This window comes from Mytilus galloprovincialis, chromosome 9, assembly GCF_965363235.1.
Source record: "Mytilus galloprovincialis chromosome 9, xbMytGall1.hap1.1, whole genome shotgun sequence".
NCBI classification, from domain to species: domain Eukaryota; kingdom Metazoa; phylum Mollusca; class Bivalvia; order Mytilida; family Mytilidae; genus Mytilus; species Mytilus galloprovincialis.
The window spans coordinates 91,896,434-91,922,500 of record NC_134846.1 but is presented as its reverse complement, the minus strand read 5'-3'; the positions used below and the strand labels follow the sequence as shown (position 1 = coordinate 91,922,500).

Below are 26,067 nucleotides of genomic sequence, written 5' to 3'. Positions count from 1 at the left end.
AATCGTGACATTTAGACCGAAAAACATAATGCTCTTAAGTGGGGCATAATAGTTACATAATCAATGATGCTGTTATAAAATGTGGTCAAGTTCAGATTAACCCTTTCAGACAGATATGTACACCTTTCAAGCTTACAGTTACATACCTTCCCATGTCCAAATACAGACTCTTTGGCATATCTTTCAAGACACTCCTGGCAAAACAGGTGCCCCTCATAACACTGAATCATCATCTCAAATGCCACTTCACCATAGCAACAACCACACTCTATCAACTGACCACTTTCCTCATACTCATGTTCGTTAACACTGACTGCCATTATATGATCCTGTTCCTATAAAATAACATTAACATCTTTAATACATTTACATGTATGTATGAAGTAGATTTTTGATCTCAGAAATGTTCATTTTATCAAATTTCTAATATATAATATTTCAATATTTAAACAAAAAACAGTATGTAGATTAAAATTATGTTTCTAATCTTTTCATTCAAAATTGTAAGACATTTGATATTAAATTGTTGTAAATCAACTTGTTAAGGTAGCCCATAGGTTGAACTTTGTGTATACAGCTGTTTCGCAAACAACACTTCTTTTGGGGGAGTTACTGTATGTATAGTGATTTAATTTATTTTCGTAGGTAACAATTTTCAAGGAGTAACGAAAACCTGCATGTTCTAGATATTAAATTCGTTGTTTCGTCTAAATATGTATACAAGCATACCTGTCAACTGACAGGTGTGACCCGAGATTTTCACAATTCTAAAGGATCACCTGTAACTCAGGAATTACCAAAATGATCCGTTTTTACCTGGATTTCTTAGCCTTGTTGATTTCATAAGTGTTTTTCCTTTGAAAAACAAGCAAATTTTGTAATTTTTCCATGAACAGGAAGTTCAGCTAGCTGTGTAAACTATCAAATTATGTGACCCATTAAGTACATGGCTTCAAATGACAGCTTTGGTGTCAAACACACTGTTTTAAAATTAACACTAATTACCTTAGCTTTAGGTTGTAAATAAATTTCACTGTTGTTTTACAAACATTATTCAACTTGAGTTACTTCCCCTTTTTTGTCACCATTCAAAATTGTTTCTTATATTTACATTTTTTGGGGTAAAAAAAAGTTCTAAAACAAATAGACTTTATATATACATATTGAAATATAACTTTTCATTATTTTTATACCTTAATTTAATTATAAAAGAAAAATTGAAAATATTTTTTTTCATCTGTACTTTCTTTAACTGTTTATCTTTATTTTGTTATAGTCTAATTACAATCAACAATCAGTTTATCTTAATATTGATAACTGAGGCTGAAACATATCAGATGAAGTACATTGTAGGAATATCTTTTAAAAGTGCAATGGTATAATAATTGATAAAATTCTAAATTACTTAACCAAGTGAACATGTTTTGGAAACTTTGATTTAAATTATAAGAAAAATGTCCCCTAATTGCTGAAATTCAGTTCGAAAAAGTTTGTACATGTTATGACCTGAGATTTCATTCTTCAACGCAGGTCATGACCTTCATTTTCATCATAACAGGTTGACAGGTATGTACAATTCTACAGAAGATTTGTAATTTGTTGAACATTTAATTTCATGGTACAACTGTACCCAGGAAATCCACAAAAATGTGTATCCATCAAATAATAATGAATCCACAGTATGTTAGACAGGGTGATTCATTGGTAAGATTGTTACCTGTAAAAAAATGATCACTAACTTTAATTTTAGTATGCATCAAGAGGGAGAGGGTTGATAATTCTTAAATTCATCATTACAATAATGCTCCAGTACATGTGGGGCAAAATGAAAATTTTCTACACAACATGCCTGATAGTAACAAATATTTCTATAAACTTTCATTTGCTTATGTTAATATTGGTCAATGTTCCAACAAATATTTCTATAAACTTTCATTTGCTTATGTTAATATTGGTCAATGTTCCATTTGACAATACCTTTGTTTCTTCCTCTGTTTTAATTCTAATAAATTCTTTCTCGTGAACTAGTTCTGGACAGACAGGAACTTCACTTCTCAGAGGTCGACCACACTTTAGAAACTGCATGCTGATAATTCTTTCACCATAAACTGAATATAAATTATACTTTAAAATATTATCAAACCAATTTATCAAACACGCCTTAGGTGAAAAAAACATCAACTTAATGTTGCATTAAAAAAAATATTAAAAGATTTCAGGTAAAGGAAAATACATCAAATAGACAGAAAATATATTACAGATTAATTGTTGACAAATATATATGTCTTGCCTGTGTGTAATTTCTCTTGTATCATTCAAATGTTGAAATATAAATAATAACATTAACAACGCTAGATAAAACATGCCTAATTTATTTGTTCAGTGTATGTTTACAGTTTTTTTAGTTAATATGTCTTTTGATTGAGTTAAGCCATTTCAATTGATATTTGATAGTGTCTTTCTATATATGTTGTTATGTTACACTTTTATTTCAGGCTAGGGTGGAGGTTGGCGTCTTTAAACTTATTTTAAACCTGCAACATTTGTTTACACCTGTCAGGAACCTATTGACCAGTGGTTGTCGCTTGTTGATGTGCTTCATAAGTGTTTCTAGATCTTGATTGGTTTTTTTTAAGAGATAAGACTCTTGATTTTCATGTTAAAATGGTTTTATACTGTACATTTTTTTGGCTAACTGTTCAGTGTCCGCCAAATCTTGGAATGGAAGCAATTCTTTGACCTATAATGGTTTTTCTTTTACACATTATGACTTAGGTACACAGTTGCCTCAATGGCACTCATACCACATCTTCTTATATCTATATAAAGCCTCCACTATTCGTCTTTATATTTACTCCGAGATCTATCAAGAAAATCTATATTTTACACTTACCTCCGTCCACTTTAATTTCTGCCTTGGCTTGAGAATAAGGATGCATTAATGGGTTACTTTCTGAAAATATACAAACTTAGTCATTAGAAGGAATATACTATTTTTTAATAACTAATGGTGTTTAAAATTATATTCATCTGTTAAAATCAGTTAGTTGTCCCTGATGAAGGAAAAAAAACATTGAGTGAGCAAGCTTACAAACCCCAGGCCCCACACAAAACTAAAATGAAAAACCTCCCCCTCTTCCATTTCAGACTGATTTAATTTAGGAAGGTTTGAATGAGTGAAAAAGGCTCACAACTGCATTAAGTCTAGTTTTAAAACAGTCATTTTGATTTTTACATCACCTAAAAAGCTTGAACAATAAATTATTGAGTCAGTCAGTCTTTCAGTCTTTCAGTTCTGTTCACTTGTAGTCTATTCAGTACTAGTATGGTTCAAAAGCTTTTCAGTTGAAATAATATGTTAATCTTCAGAACTGTAAATAATTCTCTTAAATTTCAATAAAAGCTCATTTAGATGGGAACTCTTACACGTAATCCATAAATAATTTTCATTAAAAATATAACAATGATGAAAGCATGCCCTTAAAATTTGGGCTATTTGTAACCATGGTAATTTGTAATCATGGTAATAAGGAACAAACACGGATCTTTTTAAATAGAATAAAAAATGATTCTTGCTAAATTGATCGAAAACTTAAATAAATGTTTCAATAGTCACAGATATAACTATTCATATTTTGAAAGTTTTATATTTTCATCTTGGGTAACAGATGATCATGCCATTAATATAAGTTGATGATAAGGACAATTTTTTTTCTTTTTCTAAAATCTTATTCTTATAACTCTCCTTTTACTTTTCAAATCCATTAGCCCTGTTTTTGTCTTTTCAATAAAACAGCGTTTATCTAAAAACAAGAATGTGTCCATAGTACACGGATGCCCCATCAGCACTATCATTTTTTTTCAGTGGACTATGAAAATGGGGTAAAATCTCTAATTTGGCATTAAAAATAGAAATGTAAATCATAAGGAACATGTGTATTAAGTTTCAAGTTGATTGGACTTCAACATGTTCAAGTTCATCAAAAACTACCTCTACCAAAAACTTTAAACTGAAACGGGACAGACGGACGAATGAACGAACAGATGCACACACCAGAAAACCTAATGCCCATAAATGGAGCATAAAAATTCCCAAGCCCTGTTGTTTTGTGTTTCCAATAACTCACATTTCATCTTGGTGAACTCCTGAGCCCTGTTATTCATGATAGCTGTCATTACTTTATGAGAAGGAGCATAGTGACCATTAAAACATTTCATAATGTTTCTTATATCTTTAAGAGAGATCTGAAAAGACAAAATATTGCATTTCTAACATAAATAGTCAGATATTTCTTCAGTTGTACAACAAAATTTCAGGATACTGAAGATTAGTTCTTGTTGCGTAATTTAACATTTATTGTATGATGTTAAATTGCACACTACCAAAGTTGAAATAACACTATTTGGAATTGTTAGTTTATACATGGGAAACCTGAAAATAGCATGTCCTTTTTTCCCTTTACATTTTATTAGTAAACTATATATTCTCCATGAATTCTGCATAACTAAAGACTAATAGAAAGATATTATAAATTGCTAAGCCCCAATAACCCCTTGCAGAATAATTCATCAATGGTTCAGAACAACCTGCTTAGCACATCACATCAGATGGCACTGTTTCAACTCAAATTAGGCTGGAAATGTAATATCACTTTTGGTAATGAAATTCATATATATATAACTCTTCTAAATATCAGCCAAACAAAATTAGATCTGTTAATTAGTTTAGTTTAAACATATTTTATTTGCTGAATTAAAGCAAAATGGATTAGACACAAGTAAATCATACTTATGAAGTCTTCTCCATAATACAATATAAAGTTACAATAATAGTATAATATAATGGACATGCATATAAAACAGACAATTTATGCAATATAATACTAGCTTTGATAGGTGAACAAAGAGGATAGAAAGTAAAAAGAGAAAAAGAAAGTTTGAAAAGTCGTATAATTCTGTGACGATGACTTGTGAATTGATGACAATGATGACGTTCCGTGTCAGTAATAATAACGCTCTATCAAGGTATAAGAAATCTGTTTGACCTTTTTATGAAATTTTGAACATGTTTGAAAATTTTCGTTCGAAAGTTCCAAGTGTCCGCAAATTAATAGTTTTGTATCTGATAGCCAGTTAAGGTTATGGAATAAGGTTTTTCTACATAATGTGTATTTTGGGCAAACGAAGAAGTAATGGTAGACATCTTCAATATCGGACCCACAATGGCAAGAAGGATCATCTATAATATTAGCTCTAAATAGGTCATTGTTTAAGAATGAAGCGGAACATCGCAATTGCGTTAAGATTATATTTAATTTCCTTGGGCCGTACAAATAAAACGTTTCAATTTTACATAATTGACTATCGTTTTTTAATTCTTTCTTAAATTTAGAAATAGAGTCGACACTGCGAATTTTTGTATCAAGTTTATTCCATTCACGTTTAGTAGAGGGAATAAACGATTCAGTAGTAAGGGAAAGTCTACAAAATGGAACAATAATATCATGACCATTTCGCAACGGGTAGTTGGTTGTACTTTGTACACAAGGAGGTACAAGATTACATAAATATTCTGGTGCATGCTTTTGGTTCATGTTATAAAACATCTGTAATTTTCTTCTCCTTCTTCTTTCAAAAAGAGATTCCCAGCCAACCTCAGAATATAAAATTTCAGTTTTTGTAAATATTGGTAGACCTGTTACTATTCTTGCGGCCTCTGATTGCAAATTTTCTAATTTATGTGAGTAGTTTATTCCACAATTATCCCACACTTCCGTGGCATATTCAAAAATGGGTCGAATAAAAACTAAGTATAGTTTTTCTAAATTATTTCGAGATAATCGGTATTTAAGTTTACGTAGAACATTTAAGTGTTTCTTTACACTTGTAATTATACTTTCAATATGATTGTTCCATTTTGCGTCACTACTGAAATTAACTCCCAGGTGCTTATGAGATGTACTTAAAGGTATATTTTTACCATTTAAGGAAAAGCTAAGGTCTGGAGTCTCAATATTTGAAAATATCATAATTTCGGTTTTATCTGGGTTAAATGACATAAGCCATTTAGAAGACCAAACATCCAGCTCTTTCAAGTCGCGATCGATAACAGATTTAATCTGTTCTCCGTCGTTACCAGAATAATTGAATGATGTGTCGTCAGCAAATAGCCGACACAGTGAAGTAAGCTTATCAGCAATATCATTAATTTATATACGACAAAGAGAAGAGGGCCCAGAACTGATCCCTGGGGAACACCAGCTGAGACATTACAAAAGGAAGAAGACGAGTTATTTAATACTACTCTCTGTTTTCTGTCGTGTAGATAATCCTGAAACCAATTCAATACATTTCCGTCAACACCATACGCTTTCATTTTACATATAAGACCCCTATGCCAAACTTTGTCGAAAGCTTTTGAGAAGTCACAGAATACAAAACAGTTTATATCTTTTTTTTCCAAGGAGTTTAATATGCAATTATATATTTCTACGAGTTGATGAACAGTTGAATTTTTAGGGAGAAATCCTGATTAATACTCATAAATTAATTTATTAGCTTTTAAATGATTGTATAAGTGCTTAAACACAACTCTTTCCATAACTTTTCCTACACAACTAATTAAGGATATCGGTCTATAATTTGATGGCAGAGACGAGTCTCCCTTTTTGTTAATTAGTGTAACCCATGCTACTGAGATATCCTGGCATCAAATCACCTTGAACTATGCCTAACACACAAGACCACTCGACCACCTAGGCTCTATATATATAAGTACGTCTGAACCAGTGACAGACAGACAGATTTCATCCATCAGATCAACAGTCGACCACCTAGGCTCTATATATATAAGTACGTCATAACCAGTGACAACTCTACGACCTTGAACTATGCCCAACACACAAGACCACTCGACCACCTAGGCTCTATATATATAAGTACGTCTGAACCAGTGACAACTCTACGACCTTGAACTATGCCCAACACACAAGACCACTCGACCACCTAGGCTCTATATATATAAGTACGTCTGAACCAGTGACAACTCTACGACCTTGAACTATGCCAAACACACAAGACAACTCGACCACCTAAGCTCTATATATATAAGTACGTCTGAACCAGTGACAGACAGACAAATTTTATCCATCAGATCAACAGTCGACCACCTAGGCTCTCTATATATAAGTACGTCTGAACCAGTGACAGACAGACAGATTTTATCCATCAGATCAACAGTCGACCACCTAGGCTCTATATATATAAGTACGTCATAACCAGTGACCAGAATCCAGAATTAGGTGATAATTTAATTGAAGTAAATGGTTATGACATAATAAGAAGAGATAGACATGAAACCCAAGACAAAACAGGGGGTGGGGTATTAAATTATATAAACAACTTAATGGCATATGAAAGGAGAGAAGACTTAGAGATTGGTAATGTTGAATCAATTTGGCTTCAGATCAATTTTCCATCCACAAAACCTATTCTTTTGTGTTCAGTTTACAGACCACCAGCTATGAAAGTAGACTGGATAGATGCTTTTGAATTAGAAATAAGTAAAGCATCAAGCTTAGATTTAGAAATTATTATTATGGGTGATATAAATATTGACTATGCTCAAGGATGTAGTAACAACAAATGGTCCCATATGATACAGTGCTATGGTCTTACACAACTTATTGATAATCCAACAAGAGTAACAGATAAAAGTAAAAAGATCATTGACCATATATATACAAATAAGTCCGATAATATAATTGAAACATATGTACCTTACTTGGCATTAAGTGACCATTACCCATTGTGCCTTACAAGAAAAACAAATGTTAAAGAAATACCAGATTCTAGCCACCAGATCATAACTTATATGTGTTTTAAAAAGTTTAATGAAGATAATTTTATAAAAGAACTTCAATGTAAACCTTTTAATAATGTGATAGAAGAACATGACACAGACAAAGCTTTAAAGATCTGGTATTCTCTTTTCAATAATGTGTTAAATAAGCATGCTCCAATAAAAATGTTCAAAGACCAGAATGGTTAATCCCTCAAATATTAACTGCCAGACAAAACAGGGATTATTACCATAAAAAGCATGATCTAGAAAGATACAGGTTCTGGAGGAACAAAAGCACATCACTTATAGATGATGCAAAAAACAAATTTTATAAAACATCTATTGAACAGGCTAAAAATCCAAAAGAATTATGGAAATATGTCAAGGGGCTCAACCAAACTAAAGGTTTTCCTTTTCCATCCCAACTTAAGACACACAATGGTGTTATCACAGAAACTCAGCATATAGTTGATGCTTTTAACAAACATTTTATAAATATTGCCCCAAAAGATAACCTATCGACATCTCAATCATACAAATTTGATAGTAATAAGATTTATGAGGAGGTAGCAGCAAAAGTACCTCAAGATACTTGGTTTTACATCCCCTTGTTTACAGTTGCAGAAGTTAAGGACGACTGCCTTAGCAATTTAAATGTTGCAAAAGCTACAGGCATGGATCAGATCAGTCCCTGCATACCTAAATTATCATCAGAAGTTATTTCACCGTTAATAGCTTATATTATAAATAGGAGTATCACTGCTGGTATATTTCCTTCAGAGCTTAAAAATGCACGTGTCATGCCAAGCCATAAAAAGGGTCCTAAAGATACTGTCGACAACTATAGACCAATATCTATTTTGCCTACTCTTTCATAGATTTTTGAAAACATGTCTGCAAACACCTATACCGATATCTATTAAAATATAAGCTCCTTCATGCAAGTCAGTCTGGATTTAGAAGCCACCACTCTTGTCATACTGCTTTACTAAAACTTATTGATCAGTGGTTGAAAGCCATGGATGATGGAGAAATTATAGGTATTATCTTCCTAGATTTTAAAAAAGCATTTGATCTGGTAGATCACATTATCCTTCTTCAAAAACTGCAGTGCTACAAAATTTCAAATTTATCATGTAACTGGTTTAAATCATATCTATCTCATAGATTCCAACAAGTGGAAAATGGGACAATTAAGTCAAGGGCACTAGAAATAAAAGCTGGAGTACCTCAGGGCTCCATATTAGGCCCCCTTTTATTTTTATTGTTCATTAATGATTTGCCCCTTCATATAACCTCATCTCAAACAGACCTCTATGCAGATGATACTATCATTCACTGCACAGGTCGTAGTCTCAATACCATCCAGGACAGCATTACAATTGATTTAGAAAGAATTGAAGAATGGTGCAAGGGAAATAAGATGTATATAAATCCAACAAAAACTACATCTATGGTTATTGGTTCTAGACAGAAACTAGCAAAAACAGACCATGTTCTTAATTTGACTGATGGTAACTCACACATTAGATATGTTAATTGCGAAAAGCTCCTTGGGGTTTTTATACCCCATGCAACGAAGTTGCGGAGGGTATAATGTTTTTGAACCGTCCGTCCGTCCGTCCGTCCGTCAGTCCGTCCGTCAGTCCGTCAGTCCTGTTTCTTGTCATCGCAACTCCTCTCAAACCACACAACAGAATTTCATGAAACCTTTTCAGATAATAAGGACATACACTGTAGTTGTGCATATCGACAGGAAATTGCGATTCAATTTTTTTTCTAGGAGTTACGCCCCTTTGAACTTATTTACTTTAATGTACTACTGCAACAGTTTGTCATCGCTACTCCTCTCAAACCACACAACAGAATTTCACAAAACCTTTTCAGATGATAAGGACATACTATGTAGTTGTGCATATCGACGGGAAATTGCGATTCAATTTTTTTTCTAGGAGTTACGCCCCTTTGAACTTATTTACTTTAATGTACTACTGCAACAGTTTGTCATCGCAACTCCTCTCAAACCACACAACAGAATTTCACGAAACCTTTTCAGATAATAAGGACATACTATGTAGTTGTGCATATCGACGGGAAATTGCGATTCAATTTTTTTTCTAGGAGTTACGCCTCTTTCAACTTATTTACTTTAATGTACTACTGCAACAGTTTGTCATCGCAACCCCTCTCAAACCACACAACAGAATTTCACGAAACCTTTTCAGATAATAAGGACATACTATGTAGTTGTGCATATCGACGGGAAATTGTGATTCAATTTTTTTTCTAGGAGTTACGCCCCTTTGAACTTATTTACTTTAATGTACTACTGCAACAGTTTGTCATCGCAACTCCTCTCAAACCACACAACAGAATTACACGAAACCTTTTCAGATAATAAGGACATACTATGTAGTTGTGCATATCGACAGGAAATTACGGTTCAATTTTTTTTCTAGGAGTTATGCCCCTTTGAACTTATTTGCTTCAATGTACTTCTGCAACAGTTTGTCATCTCAACTCCTCTGAAAACACACAACAGAATTTCATGAAATTTTGTAGATAATAAGGACATACTATGTATATTGACAGGAAATTATTATTCAATATTTTTTCTTATACAATTTTTTTTCTTATACTTATTTAATTTCTCCAATGACAATGTGGGGACATGGGGTATGTGAGCGTGCTCACTAAGGTTCTTTAATTATTGATGAAAATCTTGAGTGGACAGCCCAAATTGACACTTTGTGCACAAAAATCAGTACCAGACTAAATCTTTTGTCTAGGATAAAGAAACCCCTCCCCCTAGAAACACGAAAGTTATACTTTAATGGTTATATTCTCCCTATTTTGGATTACTGTTGTACAATTTGGGGAAACACCAGTGACCAAAATACAAATAGATTAGATAAACTTCAAAAACGAGCAGCTAGAATTATTCTTGAACTTCCTTATGATACCCCATCTAATACAATGTTTAAAAAGTTATGATGGCTTCGATTTACTGATCGTGTAATTTACCACAAGGCCTTATATGTTCATAGATGCTTATATGGATCTGTCCCAGAATATTTGTCTAACAAAATCTCCTATGTTACAAATAAAAATAGAATGCAACTTAGATCAAATACTACCCAATTACTTAATATACCAAAGGCAAGAACAAACACATTTAGAAACATTCATTTTCTGGCCCAACTTTATGGAATAAACTACCAGAAGCACTAAGACATATGTTAAACATAAATACTTTTAAAACAAACTGCTTTAAGTTTTACTTGAAAATCCAGGATTTATTTAAATGACTATGTATCAATTTTGATTTATATTTTCTTATGTTTATCTTTGTTATGAAGAAATTGTGTGATGCATTGTGAGTGGAGTGTGAGAGCCTCAAGGGAGAATAGTGTTTGTACTAATTGAGCATACACTCTTGAAATAAAGATTATTATTATTATTATTATTAATCTAGATAGGTAATAGTAAAAAACAATAAATGAACAATTATAATAGAAGATGTTGAATATACATCAATGTGACAGCTTCCAGTGACAAAAAAAATGATATCTAAATAGTCTATGTTCTTCACCAACAGGCAAGGGTCTTATAAAACTTTTCTACTGGAAAACAGAATTCTTGATCAGGAAAACACAATTAGGTGCATGGCATGCATTGATAAACATACAGTAAAAATGGATTCAGAAAAATGTGTTGATTGACTATTGTTTGATAAATGTCCAGTGGCAAATAGTTCATGCATGACAAGTTCAGCGTTTTAAGAAAAAACACTTCACTCTATAATAAATTAAAAGTCAACAACACATACAAAACTTTATGCAAAAATGGTGACAGCAGAACTGCTTCTGATTGGAGTTCAAAGTACCTATCATACTATCCTATTCTATAATATCACAAAATAAAAAGATAGAAGTAAAAAAATAAAGGAACATTGAAAGATAAATGTTACTTTTTATACGACCGCAAAAATTGAAAATGTTTTGGTTGTATATTGGTATCACGTTGGCGTCGTCGTCCGAATACTTTTAGTTTTCGCACTCTAACTTTGGTAAAAGTGAATAGAAATCTATGAAATTTTAACACAAGGTTTATGACCTCAAAAGGAAGGTTGGGATTGATTTTGGGAGTTTTGGTCCCAACATTTTTAGGAATTAGGGGCCAAAAAGGGCCCAAATAAGCATTTTCTTGGTTTTCGCACTAGAACTTTAGTTTACGTAAATAGAACTCTATGAAATTTTAACACAAGGGTTATGACCACAAAAGGAAGGTTGGGATTGATTTTGGGAGTTTTGGTTCAAACAGTTTAGGAATTAGGTGCCAAAAAAGGGCCCAAATAAGCATTAATCTTGGTTTTCGCACAATAACTTTAGTATAAGTTAATAGAAATCAATGAAATTTAAACACAAGGTTTATGACCATAAAAGGAAGGTTGTGTTTGATTTTGGGAGTTTTGGTTCCAACAGTTTAGGAATAAGGGGCCAAAAGGGTCCAAAATTGAACTTTGAATTGAATAATTGGGGTTCTTTGATATGCCGAATCTAACTGTGTATGTAGATTCTTAATTTTTGGTCCCGTTTTCAAATTGGTCTTCACTAAGGTCCAAAGGGTCCAAAATTAAACTTAGTTTAATTTTAACAAAAATTGAATCCTTGGGGTTCTTTGAAAAGCTGAATCTAAAAATGTACTTAGATTTTTGTTTATTGGCCCAGTTTTCAAGTTGGTCCAAATCGGGGTCCAAAATTAAACTTTGTTTGATTTCATCAAAAATTGAATAATTGGGGTTCTTTGATATGCCAAATCTAACTGTGTATGTAGATTCTTAATTTTTGGTCCATTTTTCAAATTGGTCTACATTAAAGTCCAAAGGGTCCAAAATTAAACTAAGTTTGATTTTAACAAAAATTGAATTCTTGGGCTTTTTTGATATGCTGAATCTAAACATGTACTTAGATTTTTGATTATGGGCCCAGTTTTCAAGTGGGTTCAAATCAGGATCCAAAATTATTATATTAAGTATTGTGCAATAGCAAGAAATTTTCAATTGCACAGTATTTAGCAATAGCAAGAAATCTTCAATTGCACAGTATTGTGCAATAGCAAGAAATTTTCATTTGCACAGTATTGCACAATAGCAAGAAATCCTCAATTGCACAGTTTTGTGCAATAGCAAATATTTTCAATTGCACAGTATTGCGCAATAGCAAGAAATATCTAATTGCACAATATTGTGCAATAGCAAGAAATGTTCAATTGGAGTTATCTTTTTTTGTCCAGAATAGTAGTTGAATCAACTTAAATCATTGTTTTATACAATATACAATGTATATATTCACTTTTACTACCAACTGATAAATTAAAACAATCTTTACCATTCAGTGATAACAAGCACTTTATTTTACATTTTAATATTTTATGATGTATTTAAATGAGTAGTTATTGTTGCAAACTCCATTAGAAATTTGAATTGAGATCAGTTTTGGAAAAAGGGAAAGGGGGATGTGGAAAAAAAGGGGGGAGAGGTTAAATTTTTCTCATTTCAGATGTCATAAATAAAAAGAAAAATTCTTCAAAATTTTTTTGAGAGGATTAATATTCAACAGCATAGTGAATTGCTCAAAGGCAAAAAATATTTTTAAAGTTCATTAGACCACATTCATTCTGTGTCAGAAACGTATGCTGTGTCAACTATTTAATCACAATCCAAATTTAGAGCTGAATCCAGCTTGAATGTTGTGTCCATACTTGCCCCAACCGTTCAGGGTTCAACCTCTGCGGTCGTATAAAGCTGCGCCCTGCGGAGCATCTGGTTTTTGTGATGGTATCAACAGTTGTTTAATGTGCTATAATGTGGGACGACATGATCAGACACACAGAACTACCTGTATTACTTGGTAAGTTGACAGTTCTAATGTGGGAAGACATGCTCCGACAAACAGAACTACCTGTATTACTGGGTAAGTTGACAGCTATAATGTGGGACGACATGCTGAGACACACAGAACTACATGTATTACTTGATAAGTTGACAGCTATAATGTGGGACGACCTGCTCAGACACACAGAACTACCGGTATTACTGGGTAAGTTGACAGCTGTAATGCTGGACCACATGCTCCGATGCACATAACTACCTGTATTACTTTGTAAGTCGTCAGCTATAATGTGAGACGACATGCTCAGACACACAAAACTACCTGTATTACTTGGTAGGTTGACAGCTGTAATGTGGGACGACATGCTCCGACACACAGAACTACCTGTATTACTGGGTAAGTTGACAGCTATAATGTGGGACGACATGCTCAGACACACAGAACTACATGTATTACTTGGTAGGTTGACAGCTGTAATGTGGGACGACATGCTTCGACACACAGAACTACCTGTATTACTGGGTAAGTTGACAGCTATAATATGGGACGACATGCTCAGACACACAGAACTACCTGTATTATTGGGTAAGTTGACAGCTATAATGTGGGACGACATACTCAGACTCACAGAACTACCTGTATTACTGGGTAAGTTGACAGCTATAATGGGGGACGACATGCTCCGACACACAGAACTACCTGTATTGCTTGGTAAGTTGACATCTATAATGTGGGAGGACATGCTGAGACACACAGAACTACCTGTATTACTGGGTAAGTTGACAGTTATAATGTGGGACGACATGCTGAGACACACAGAACTACCTGTATTACTTGATAAGTTGACAGCTATAATGTGGGACGACATGCTTAGACATACAGAACTACCTGTATTACTTGGTAAGTTGACAGCTGTAATGTGGGACGACATACTCAGACACACAGAACTACCTGTATTACTTGATAAGTTGACAGCTATAATGTGAGACGACATGCTGAGACATACAGAACTACCTGTATTACTTGGTAAGTTGACAGCTGTAATCTGGGACGACATGCTTAGACACACAGAACAACCGGTATTACTTGATAAGTTGACAACTTTAATGTGGGACGACATGCTCCGACATACACAAGTACCTGTATTACTGGGTAAGTTGACAGCTATAATGTGGGACGACATGCTCTGACACACAGAACTACCTGTATTACTGGGTAAGTTGACAGCTATAATGTGGGACGATAAAGATTATTCAGTTTGAGATATTCAGCCCACACAAATAAACGCTGAATAGTTGTAATTTCATTCGTTTAAACGGGCAGTTCATTAGAGTGAAATTAGTTTCTCCTGTGGTGTTTTCATCAATGTAGCATAAAGGGCATTAGGTTGTCCCCCTTCAAAATTATTTTCATGGTATTTTATTGCCCATGTAATCATTCAGCACGACACTGTCAATCTGAACAGTTGAATTTTCTTGTTAAAAGTTTATTCAGCTGTTTGAGAGTTTTTTGTTTGATACTGATGTTTGAATTATATATTATACATGTTATATGTGTATATATATATGTATGATTTTGAATCATGTTTATTTCATATTAAATATAGAGCATCTGCGTTGTCGTGCGACAATCCACTTTACAAAGTCTTTAGAATTTATTATAGCCTATATATGGCGTGTATATTCAGAGTGTTTTTATATATTTGGACATTTGGTACAAGTATTGGTTTTATGTCTATATTGATGGGTTGTTTATACCAGGAGAATATGTGTTTAAACTTTTTATTTCTCAACTCAAACATGTTTATGGTTATTCTTATAATTTCAACTTTCATGGAACCCTATAATTCCATTCATGTGTAAAGGGCACATGTATATCACAGTTAAGTTGACATAGGGTTAACAAATTTTAAACAACTAGTTAAGACAATAGGGTCTATCAAAATCTTAACAAAAGAAAAACATATCAACAAATCATATTTAAGGATTTGTAGATATCCAAATCCTACACAAAGTATTGAGTCCTGTTCTAGTGACTGGAAACATATGAAAAGTGCTAATAATAGATTTAAATTGCTGTTGCATAAAATTCATTTTATTCAGTTTTAAACACTATGCCAGGTTCTGGAAATTCTTTCATGCTGTTATAGATTGACTCTTGATCATTTACATTTTAACACATGTATTTTCTATTCAGATTTGTACAGGATTATTTTGATAGAAAACTAACTAAATCTCCTGTATTAGCCCAGTAACCTAATAAACAAAGTATACAACTTGTCAGGATTTCATTATCCACCTTTGTAAATGAACTTTATATCATTCAAATCAAGAAAATTGTCATTTTAATTTTTTAATTAAGGATATTCATACTGAATTTTGAATTGATTTAGAGAAGAAACATGCATGATGGTTGTTAATTTCATATGTGTTCATCAGTAAAGCATTATATAAAATATGAACTCTTTTCTATTTATAGCATATTTACTTGGATGAACGAATATCAAATAAAAAGAAACTTTGTCAACCCTGTCCATGTAGGACCATTACTAAATGCTGTAGCAAAGTAAGTTCATTATTATTGATTTCAGTTAATATGAAATTCAGAAATATATATGCATATGTTAAATTTGAAATGTTTTAAATTGCATCACGGAAGAGACATGTATTGTTGAAATGTGCATCTGGTGCAGGAAAATTAGTACCGTTAATGTTATTACTACCACTGGGTCGATGCCTCTGCTGGTGGACTGTTAGTCCCAAAGGTATCACCAGCCCAGTAGTCAGTACTTCGTCACTGGCATGGAAATACAGATTTTTTGTGTTATTAAAATTTGCTGTTGCAAAATGTTAGAAATTATTATAAGTTAGGGAATGTATCTCCCTCATGCAAAGCTCTGATTACTTTTACAGATTTGGCTATACTGTTTGGACCTTTTGGATTATAGCTCTTCATCTTTTATATAAGCTTTGGATTTCAATTATTTTGGCCTCAAGCATCACTGACATATATTGTCGAAATGCGCATCTGGTGCAGGAAAATTGGTAAATGTTATCATTACTGTCTATAAAACTCTATATACAATGGGTCAAACTTAAAATTGTACCAATTGCTCAGGACATGTCAAAGTAAAAGTAGTGGTAGTAAAGAGTTTTAGTATGAGCTTAACTGTGAGTCATTTAAATGTGACATAATACTTTGTTTTGTCTTTAGCAATGAAAAAAAGAAGTGTTTAAATTAATTTTTATATCTGAGGATACAATTAAAAAAACTCAGCTTTACAGAAAGGTAGCACAGTTTTAGATGTATAAGTGGTTCCTCTTGGAACGTGCATTGCATATTTTCAGAAATACAACCTATAAATATACCCTCCCTGGTTTGAATAAGCTTTACTCTTTTTTTTTAGGTTGTTGGAGAGTTTTCGTATCTTGAAAGCACGACTGCAGTCATCTCTATCAGAAGTATTCTATGACGCAGCTACTGACGAATGGATGAATGTTTACTTTTTTCCTAAAAAACACAAATTAAAGGACATCATTGAAAATGCTAGAAATAGTGGACTTTCATCGTTAATTGAATAGATTTGTGTAAAAAGGATAGTAGAAAGTGTTCATTAAAATGAGATTTATAAATTTTGTTCTGTATTACTTTGAGAAATCAATAAGCGTTCATATATATATAAACTCGTCATAGATAGCAGGACATAAATTTTGCACGCTGGACGTGAGTTTCATCTACAAAAGACTCATCAGTGACGCTCTAATAAAAAAGTTTGAAAGGCCAAATAAATTATGAAATGAAAGAATTGTTAATTGACTATTTTATAAGAGTTACTGGCCTTGAAGGATGATATTACATGTTTTAACTTTATTTCCTGAAACTATTTGACATATCTGCATCATATCAATTTATGCAAAATTGACAGGTGAGCAATAAAGATTCTTTCCAGCTTGAAATCTAAAAACAAGAGATACCAGGCTTATTATTTTAATTTCAAACACAATCAGCAGCATGACGCATAACTACTGTGGATTCACTATTATTCATTGGTTACCAATTTTCGTGGATTTCATGGTAACCCAGGGACTACAAATTCACATGTCCAACGAATTACAAAGTTTGTATAGCAATTTATGCAGACTTTTGAAAAACCATGAATTTAAATCAAATATACACAAAAATGCAAATTTACCTCAATCCACGAAAAAATAAATGAACTGCAGTAATATGTGTATCTTAGGTCCTCCTGAGCAGACTGATTGTTTTCACAAGATGAGTGGTACAGGTTTTGTCTCTTGTTTCATTTTTGTCTTCTTTTGTCATCTATAAATTTGTTGTCATACCTCACTGTGCTTATATGACTTCATGGAACAGAAATTATCAACAACTTATAAATGTGTTAGTACATAGCAAAATATGAGAGATGACATTTCAAGATTACTTTTGTTAGGACACCCTAGTTTAGAAATGTTCAAGGGGAAAAACAAGAAATAGTATAATATAATATATTATATGGGGTTTTTTACCTAGTAAAATATCAGCTGTTCAACAAAATGTGAAGCTTTTTTGTTTATTCACATTTTTCCCCTTTATCAATACATCTGTCTCCATGTTTATCTACCGTAGTATCACTTTCAGTTAACTTGTCCCAATGCTTTTTTTTGGTAATGTGAGCTCTTGTCATCCCTAAGTGTTAAAACTACAATACTACTCAAACAAAGAAACATTTACGGTTTACAAGAACTTACAAGAAAATGTAATGATTAACAGTCTGCATATTGTAAAGCTTTCTGTGTTTTATAGATATTTACACCTCTAAGATATATTTGTTTAAGCTGTATCATTGAAATTATACCTTGCTCCTTTTTTCATGCAAATGAAGCCCTTGGGTGCATGATCCTCAAAAAAGAAATACATATTATAAAGGATTTAGTTTAAAAAAAAATACCTTTAACAAAATTTTTAAAGTAAGAATAAATTCAGAATTAAAATATTCCACTTTCATTATACATGGCAAAACTGATTTTATTTACCAAAACTTTTGAATTCATCTTAAAGATAAGACAATCATTATAATATTACATTCACTGTTGGGTCATGATTATTCAAGAATACACTAATATACGTAGTCAGTTATTGTTTTCCTAGCATTTAAAGATCTTATATCAAAGTCAGTCACTCCTATATAACTATACAATTGTCTGTTTTATTGTGTGTAAGTAATCATGCAATAGCCATTTAATATAGATGTTTTGTTCAATTAAATAATGTCTATCGCTTTAATTGGAACATGTATGGTCTATATATATAGATCTCTTTTAAATATTTACTTACTAGTGGTTCATGAATAAACGTCCTAATTAATTACATTGACATCCGACATTTTAGAAAAAATGATAGCAACGTAAATACAGCAAAAGTAACATTATTCTCAATCAAAAAGGTAAGGATCAAACTCTTTATTATTCTATTTTGACAATATTAGAGGCCATGTATCGACAAGGTTTGTATTTGGTGTCGTGTGTTTGTCTATCCAAGTTTTTGTTTATCTTTAAATATGAATTAACATAGATATATTTAAAACTGTTATTACTCTCAGATCATTTCATCGAATCGGACCCTGCACATCATGCTATATTTATTAATGTTCAAAAGAGAGTCCCTAGGTCCAGAACTTTGCCTAAGGGGGGGGGGGGCCGCTCCAGTCATGCTTCAGTGATTCCCTATATAATCAACCAAATTTTTCCCACGAAAGGGGGGGGGGGGGGTGGCTCCGCCTATGAATCGCCAGCCTAACATCCAGTAATTTCATACATGCTATATAAAATGTGGATACCTACATTGAAATTTGCAGTTACAAAAATTTTGTGTAATAATGAACGTCCTTCTTTGATGCCTTGTCCTGAATTGGATTAAGATTTATTTTCAAATATTTCGCTGACATGCTTATAACTGTTGAAATGTGCCACTGATGTAGCCTTATTGCTACAAATAATGTTATTACACTACTTGTTTGATACCTCTGCTAATGAACTGTTAAATAGTCCTGAAGGTACCACCAGATCAAGTACCTCGGGACATCATAAAACTTGAGGCTGCAAGGAGCCTATTTCGCGCACCTGATATATCCTATTGGTGATTCTGCCCAAGTTGATTAAATTTGTCTCATTTGTTTCAGGAAAAGACTTTAGTAAAAGATTTAAAAAATTTACGAAAAATTGTTTAATTTGACTTTAAAGGGCAATAACTCCTTATGGGGTCAATTGACATTTTTAGATCTTACTTTGCTGAATATTAGTGCTGTTTACAGTTTATCTCTATCTATAATAGTAATTTCCTTCAAATTACGAATTCGGGGGCAACAACACAATAACGGCTTGTCTGATAGATCTTAATCTGATAAAAATGTTTAACGCATTGTCAAAATTGCTCTAAATGATTTAGTTTCAGAGATATAAGCCAAAAACTGCAGTTAACCCCTATATTCTATTTTTAGCCATGTCGGCCATGTTGGTTGGCTTGCGGGATCATCGGACACATTTTTAAAACTAGATACCCAAATAATGATTGTGACTAACTTTTGTTAAATTTGTCTCTAGTTACAGAAGAAAGATTTTTGTAAAAATAAAAAAAAAAAATTGTAAAAAATGTAGGTGGCCTGTTGCAACGCAAAATTTCTATTCTTATCCAATATACCCTCATTTCCCAGTGGCAATCCAAATTCCCCCTGATCATTATCCCGAATGGCCTCTTTTACAAGACCTACCTGTTGTCCTTATTATTAACTTTTTCTTGTCCTTAATAGGTATGAAATATTTGCCACTGGATGTTAAGCAACCAACAATCAATCAATCAATCAATCAATGATGTATCTGTACATGTTAAGGTCAAGACTAAACTATATGGACTGTGTTTAGTAAGCTTAACAACTTCTTTTATCTGTACATGTTAAGGTCAAGACTTAACTATAAGGACTGTGTTTAGTAAACTTAACAACTTCTTTTATTTGTATATCATCAGGTCATGGCATCCAGTAAACCAATATCTTGTGGACCTTGTCACATAGAAAACATAAACATTCCATCTGACATCTGGTGTTATAACTGTGATAAAGGATTATGTTCAACCTGTTTAAGTCATCACCAAGAATCCAAATCAACATGTGATCATAAGACCATTGATATCAAAAATTATAAACCATCTATTCCAACTATCAAAACAGAATGTGACGAACATAATCAAGACCTCAACTTGTACTGTCCTAATCATTTAATGCCTTGCTGCAATGGGTGTGTTTCTACTAAGCATTCTAAATGTACCCAAATAACCAATTTAGCCAGTATCGTGGAGAAAACATCAATTGAAAACTCAAAGAAAAATGTGGAGACAAGCATAAGTTCTACCTTATTACTTTTGGATAAATTTGTGACCAACAAAACAAAAAACATAAAGACAGGAGAAAATCAATGCGTAAGCATAAACAAATCAATTAAAGGAATTCGACAAGAAATAAATAAACATTTAGACGAATTGGATAAGAAGTCATGCCAAGAAACGGATACAATATGGAACCAGGAAAAATCCAAAGCAGCTGATTTCATTTCTGAACTTGAAGGAAAAATCCAAAACTTGAACGAAATGAAAGAAAATTTACAAACAGTCACAGAAGATTACACTTCAAAACTTCAATCATTTCTAGGTGTACATCAAATTGAGCAACAAGTAAACCAATATCAACGTTATGTTGAAGATCTGGAAAAAGATGAGAGAACCAAAGAATTGGTCATGGAAATGAAGCAAAATGATGAAATAGAAAAGATTCTAAGCACGTTAGGATCGTTAAATTCATTAGGAGAAGTGATGGTTTTTACGACATTAGATTTGAACAAGAAAACAAGTGAGAGAAGGGATCAGCAAGTTCAATCCCAAGCACAATATAACATTCAGAATATGAAAATGAGCATCGAGACAAGAATAGATATTAAAGAGGGTAAAAAAAGTGACTTAATTTGTCTGATGGATGACAGACTTATAATAGTTGAAAAGCATGGTAAAGTTAATCTACTCTTTGCGGATGGCGAGCTTCAGAAAGAGTTACCTAAACCTGGTGATGCCTACAACGTGACACAGATCAGTCAGGACACTATTGCTGTTACATATCCTAAAGAGAAAGCTATTAAGATCGTCAATATGGAGAGAGAAAAAGTTACCAAAGTTATACCATTACACAAAGAATGCTATGGTTTATCATTCTCAAAAGAATCTCTTGTTGTAGGTTTGAGTAAAGATGAAATTTGTTTTGTCGACTTAGAAGGAACAATCCTGAATTCAATAGAGATAAATGAGAGTCAATCAGACCTGACAGACCTTGTTTTCAGTAATGACACAGTAATCTACACATGCTTTAATGCCAAAATTTGTCGTGCAGTATACTGTGTGGATGGATCAGGTAAACAGATCTGGCAATATAAAGGGGATTTATCAGGACCAAGAGGACTTTCTACAGATACTTATGGTAATATTTTTGTAACAGACATCGGAGATGATATCGGAGATGAAACAATAACAGTAATATCAAAAGACGGACAGAGTAGTAAAGAACTGATTGATGGACATTCTCGATTTCTTTTACCTAATCTTATTCGTTTGAAACAGAATGGGTCTTCAGGTTATATTTGTCATTATCATGGCAAAAAATTAATCAAATTTAATTTATCTAGTGGATAACATACTGGGGATTCATTTATTATCGTGCAAACCGATTTTCTAAGTGAGTATATTTGGTGTGAAGTGTGAATGTGAGTGGAAATCTAGGCAAATATATATATATATGTTTAATTATGCTGTTGGATTACTGTCTAACTTATGTTCACATCTCAAATCCTGATATTCATCAGTGGTTGTATTTTGGTGTGAAGTTTAAATGTGAGAGGAAATGTAGACAAGTGTATACATTAAATATATATAATGTATATTTTAGTTGTAATGTGATATAACTGTGTAAGATAAGTTCCCATGAAAAATCCATATATCCTATCAAAAGTATGGTATTAGGTGTGAAGTTTGAATGTCAGAGACATTTTATGATATTATATAGATGTGTATTTTTAAAATTATGTTGTTGCGTACTGAAAGTTCTCATTATATATTGGTGATATAAGTTGTGAATTTGAATTGAAATGGGAAATATAGGCAAGTATATATATGGCTATATACTATGTTGTTTGATAACTGCATTATATACCGTTATCGTTATAGTTCGGACCCCGCCCAATGGTAGGTTCTGTCGATTCCAATTTTAATTGACTAAGATTGTCAGTTTTCCTGAAGAAGGCGGTTGTTCACTCCGGGCATTCCAGATTCCTCCACCAATAAAAGGGTACCACCACAAAAATAGCCAAGAATGCCAAAAAAGTGGCTTTAAACATCAATCAATCAACCAATCGTTTAAACATGCATGTTTAATTGTGTTGTTGAGTTAATTTTTTTTTATTATTAATTTTCGCATCTTAAATCCTTATGTTCTGAAGTAGGGATATGTATTTGATGAGAAGTTTGAAGGGGGAAAATAATGTAGACAACTGTATTGATATATGTTTTAATTGAGTTTTCGAATTACATTTCCGCAGTATAAATAGGTTATTGATCTGGGGATGCATAGCGGGCGGGCGGACATCCGGGCAGGCATTCGAGCTGCCAAACAGTGTCCGTGCATTTACTCATGAACCGTTCAATCAAAGCTTTTCATTTTTTAATATGTTGTTATTAATGACAAAATGGAGGCCAAGTTCAATACTGACGACTTTAACTTTCATCTTTCAGGGGTATTGGTTCTTGAAAGATTGACAAATGGTGTTTACATTTGTGTCCAAGCTGTAAATCATGAACCATCTAACTAAAGACTTTCAAATTTTAATATATTGTTATTATATTGTTACTGTTACTGTATGTAGTTTTTGGCTGGGTTCGTGTTGCTTAGTCTTAAGTTTTCTATGTTGTGTCTTGTGTACATTTATTTGTCTGTTTGTCTTTGTCTTTTTTAGCCATGGCGTTATCAGTTTATTTTCGATATATGAGTTTGACTGTCCCTCTGGTATCTCTCTCTCCTTTAATGGTGACAAAATGGACGTCAAGTTCGATATTGACGATTTTCACTTTCACCATTCAGGAGTTATGGCTCTTGAAAGATTGAAAATAGTGTTTTCTAGTCGTGTCCGTGCTTTATATCATGGACCATTGAACTAAAGCTTTTAAAATTTTGAAATGTTATTCTGGTGACAAAATGGAGGTCAAGTTCGAGAGTTGTGGTCCTTGTGATATTGAAAAATGCCAGACCATAAATAAATCATCAAAAATCCGGTTTGATTTGACAGTCTCTTGATACGAAGGTTTTCTTTCGCTTTTGCTTTTTTCCGATAATTTTGCTTTTTGTCCGTTGCTTTTTGTCCGTTTTGCTTTTTGTCCGTTGCTTTTTGTCCGAAAATTTAGCTTTTTGTACGAAAATTTTGCTTTTTGTCCGATAATTTTGCTTTTTGTCCGTGGCTTTTTGTCCGTTTTGCTTTTTGTCCAATTATTTTGCTTTTCGTCCGACTCTTCTACTTTTTGTCCGTTGCTTTTGGTCCGTTTTGATTTTTGTCCACTGAATTTGTTTTTTGTCCGTCGTTTTTTGTCCGTTGCTTTTTGTACGCTTTTGCTTTTTGTCCACTTTTGCTTTTTGTCCGTTGCTTTTTGTCCGTTTTGCTTTTTGTACGATAATTTTGCTTTTTGTCGGATAATTTTGCTTTTTGTCCGATAATTTTGCTTTTTGTCCGTAGCTTTTTGTCCGTTTTGTTTTTTGTCCAATACATTTTGCTTTTCGTCCGACACTTTTGCTTTTTGTCAGTTGCTTTTGGTCCGTTTTGCTTTTTGTCCTCTGATTTTGCTTAATGACCGATATAAAAACGTGTATATTTTTGTAGGTTTTATTTTGAACTTCGAAAAATCATCATTAGAGTATCTTAGTTAACAAAAAAAATGTCTGATTACCTCACCTACCAACAGGATTGCCAACATGACTGAAATAGAACATACGGGGTAAAATTAAAAGTTTTGTCTATTATTTTGAAAACCATTAAAAAGAGAGAAAATCTAGCAACAGCAGGATGTTGAGCTCTACCAATTGTGAAATCTGTCATTTAAAAGAACCAATTTATAAGAAAATAACTCATAAATATTCATATTTTTACAAGTGTAGATTATTTTTGGTTATTTATATATGTTTTAAAAGGTATAATTTTTAATCATTGTAGCAAAATTTGATGCAGAAATGCAGATATCTAATGTGAATTTTAATTTAAAAGAACAATTTATACTAAATTATAATCCTGGTACCTTTGATAACTATTATAAGCATTGAACTGATAAATGTTAATATTTTTACAAGCGTAGATTTTATTTGTTTGATTTTTAATGTTTTTAAATTGGCACTTTTAGGGGAGATAGTGCATTTTCTAAAATAATCTACACTTTTGCTATCTTAAATTTTTAGCAGGAAAAAGCGCATGATGACCCTATTGTATCTATTGATATTCTCAAAGCATTTTCTTAAAGCTATCTTCTCGCATTTTGTTTTCAATTCTATAATTTAGATTAGCTTCTGATCACATAAAGCTGTTTCCCCCATTATAATGCATACAAATACCGCGCTGAAGTACGTCCATTATTCATTTTTCGTTATTCAAAATTCAATAATGAATAATGAAATAGTTCATTATTCACTATTGAACGTTAAGTGATGAATAATGAATAATGAAATAGTTTATATTTCAGTATTCAAGTTGAAAAGTGAATTTGAATAATATTTTTGGACTGTGACACTAAATCCCGTATTTCATAATTCGTCATTTTCGTATAATCTAACAAATTTTCAAATCAATATACAATTTTGTAAGAACAAAATCAAAACACTATGTGAAATAATGATCTTAATTTATTTATTTAGTTTCGGAGGATAAGCCAGTGGGTTTTCCTAACTATTTTTAACAGAAATTCCTTGGTTTAATGCATGGACGACCTGAACACCAAAACATATATAAAAATTAGAATACTAATAACATTGTCTTTTTTTTTATTTTCACAAGATCTTTGCTATTCTTAATCCTCTGATTATAGATATAACATGTCGATTGTGTCGCAATGATCATTAGAGGGGTAACGGGGGACTAAAACGCAAAATACGTGTGAAAATTAAGTAATAGCCAATTTTGAATAAAGAAATAGATATTTTGAATAATGGAATAGTCTGCTGTGACCCTTCAGCCCTTATAACAGATATACCTTATGACTCATTCG

At 32.6% G+C, this 26,067-nt stretch overlaps 2 protein-coding genes and 1 long non-coding RNA gene across 3 annotated transcripts in view; 2 read left to right on the top strand and 1 right to left on the bottom strand.

Annotated features, from left to right (window-relative positions):
• Nucleotides 1-4,246, bottom strand: part of LOC143046368 (E3 ubiquitin-protein ligase RNF216-like) — a 46,823-nt gene extending 42,577 nt beyond the window's left edge. Inside the window, exons 1-4 of the mRNA XM_076219495.1 lie at nucleotides 4,128-4,246; nucleotides 2,894-2,953; nucleotides 1,978-2,108; nucleotides 147-335 (exon numbers count right to left, since the gene is read on the bottom strand). Of these exons, the coding sequence (XP_076075610.1) occupies nucleotides 147-335; nucleotides 1,978-2,108; nucleotides 2,894-2,939 (366 nt within the window). The 5' untranslated portion in view covers nucleotides 2,940-2,953; nucleotides 4,128-4,246. The remainder of the gene's footprint in view (nucleotides 1-146; nucleotides 336-1,977; nucleotides 2,109-2,893; nucleotides 2,954-4,127) is intronic.
• An 11,939-nt stretch (nucleotides 4,247-16,185) lies between these two features.
• LOC143046366 (uncharacterized) lies at nucleotides 16,186-17,369 on the top strand. The gene is made up of 2 exons (XR_012969147.1): nucleotides 16,186-16,302; nucleotides 17,144-17,369. It is a non-coding gene; the product is annotated as an uncharacterized LOC143046366 (long non-coding RNA).
• A 1,685-nt stretch (nucleotides 17,370-19,054) lies between these two features.
• LOC143047110 (uncharacterized) lies at nucleotides 19,055-22,662 on the top strand. Its single transcript, XM_076220065.1, has 2 exons — nucleotides 19,055-19,180; nucleotides 20,758-22,662. Exon 2 carries the CDS (start codon nucleotides 20,761-20,763, stop codon nucleotides 22,462-22,464), a length of 1,704 nt encoding a protein of 567 aa, XP_076076180.1. The 5' UTR covers nucleotides 19,055-19,180; nucleotides 20,758-20,760; the 3' UTR covers nucleotides 22,465-22,662.
• The last annotated feature ends 3,405 nt before the right edge of the window (nucleotides 22,663-26,067 follow it).

What these genes read in the sequence shown, in the direction of transcription:
- LOC143047110 (XM_076220065.1), top strand. Translation starts at nt 20,761, where the DNA reads ATGGCATCCAGTAAACCAATATCTTGTGGACCTTGTCACATAGAAAAC.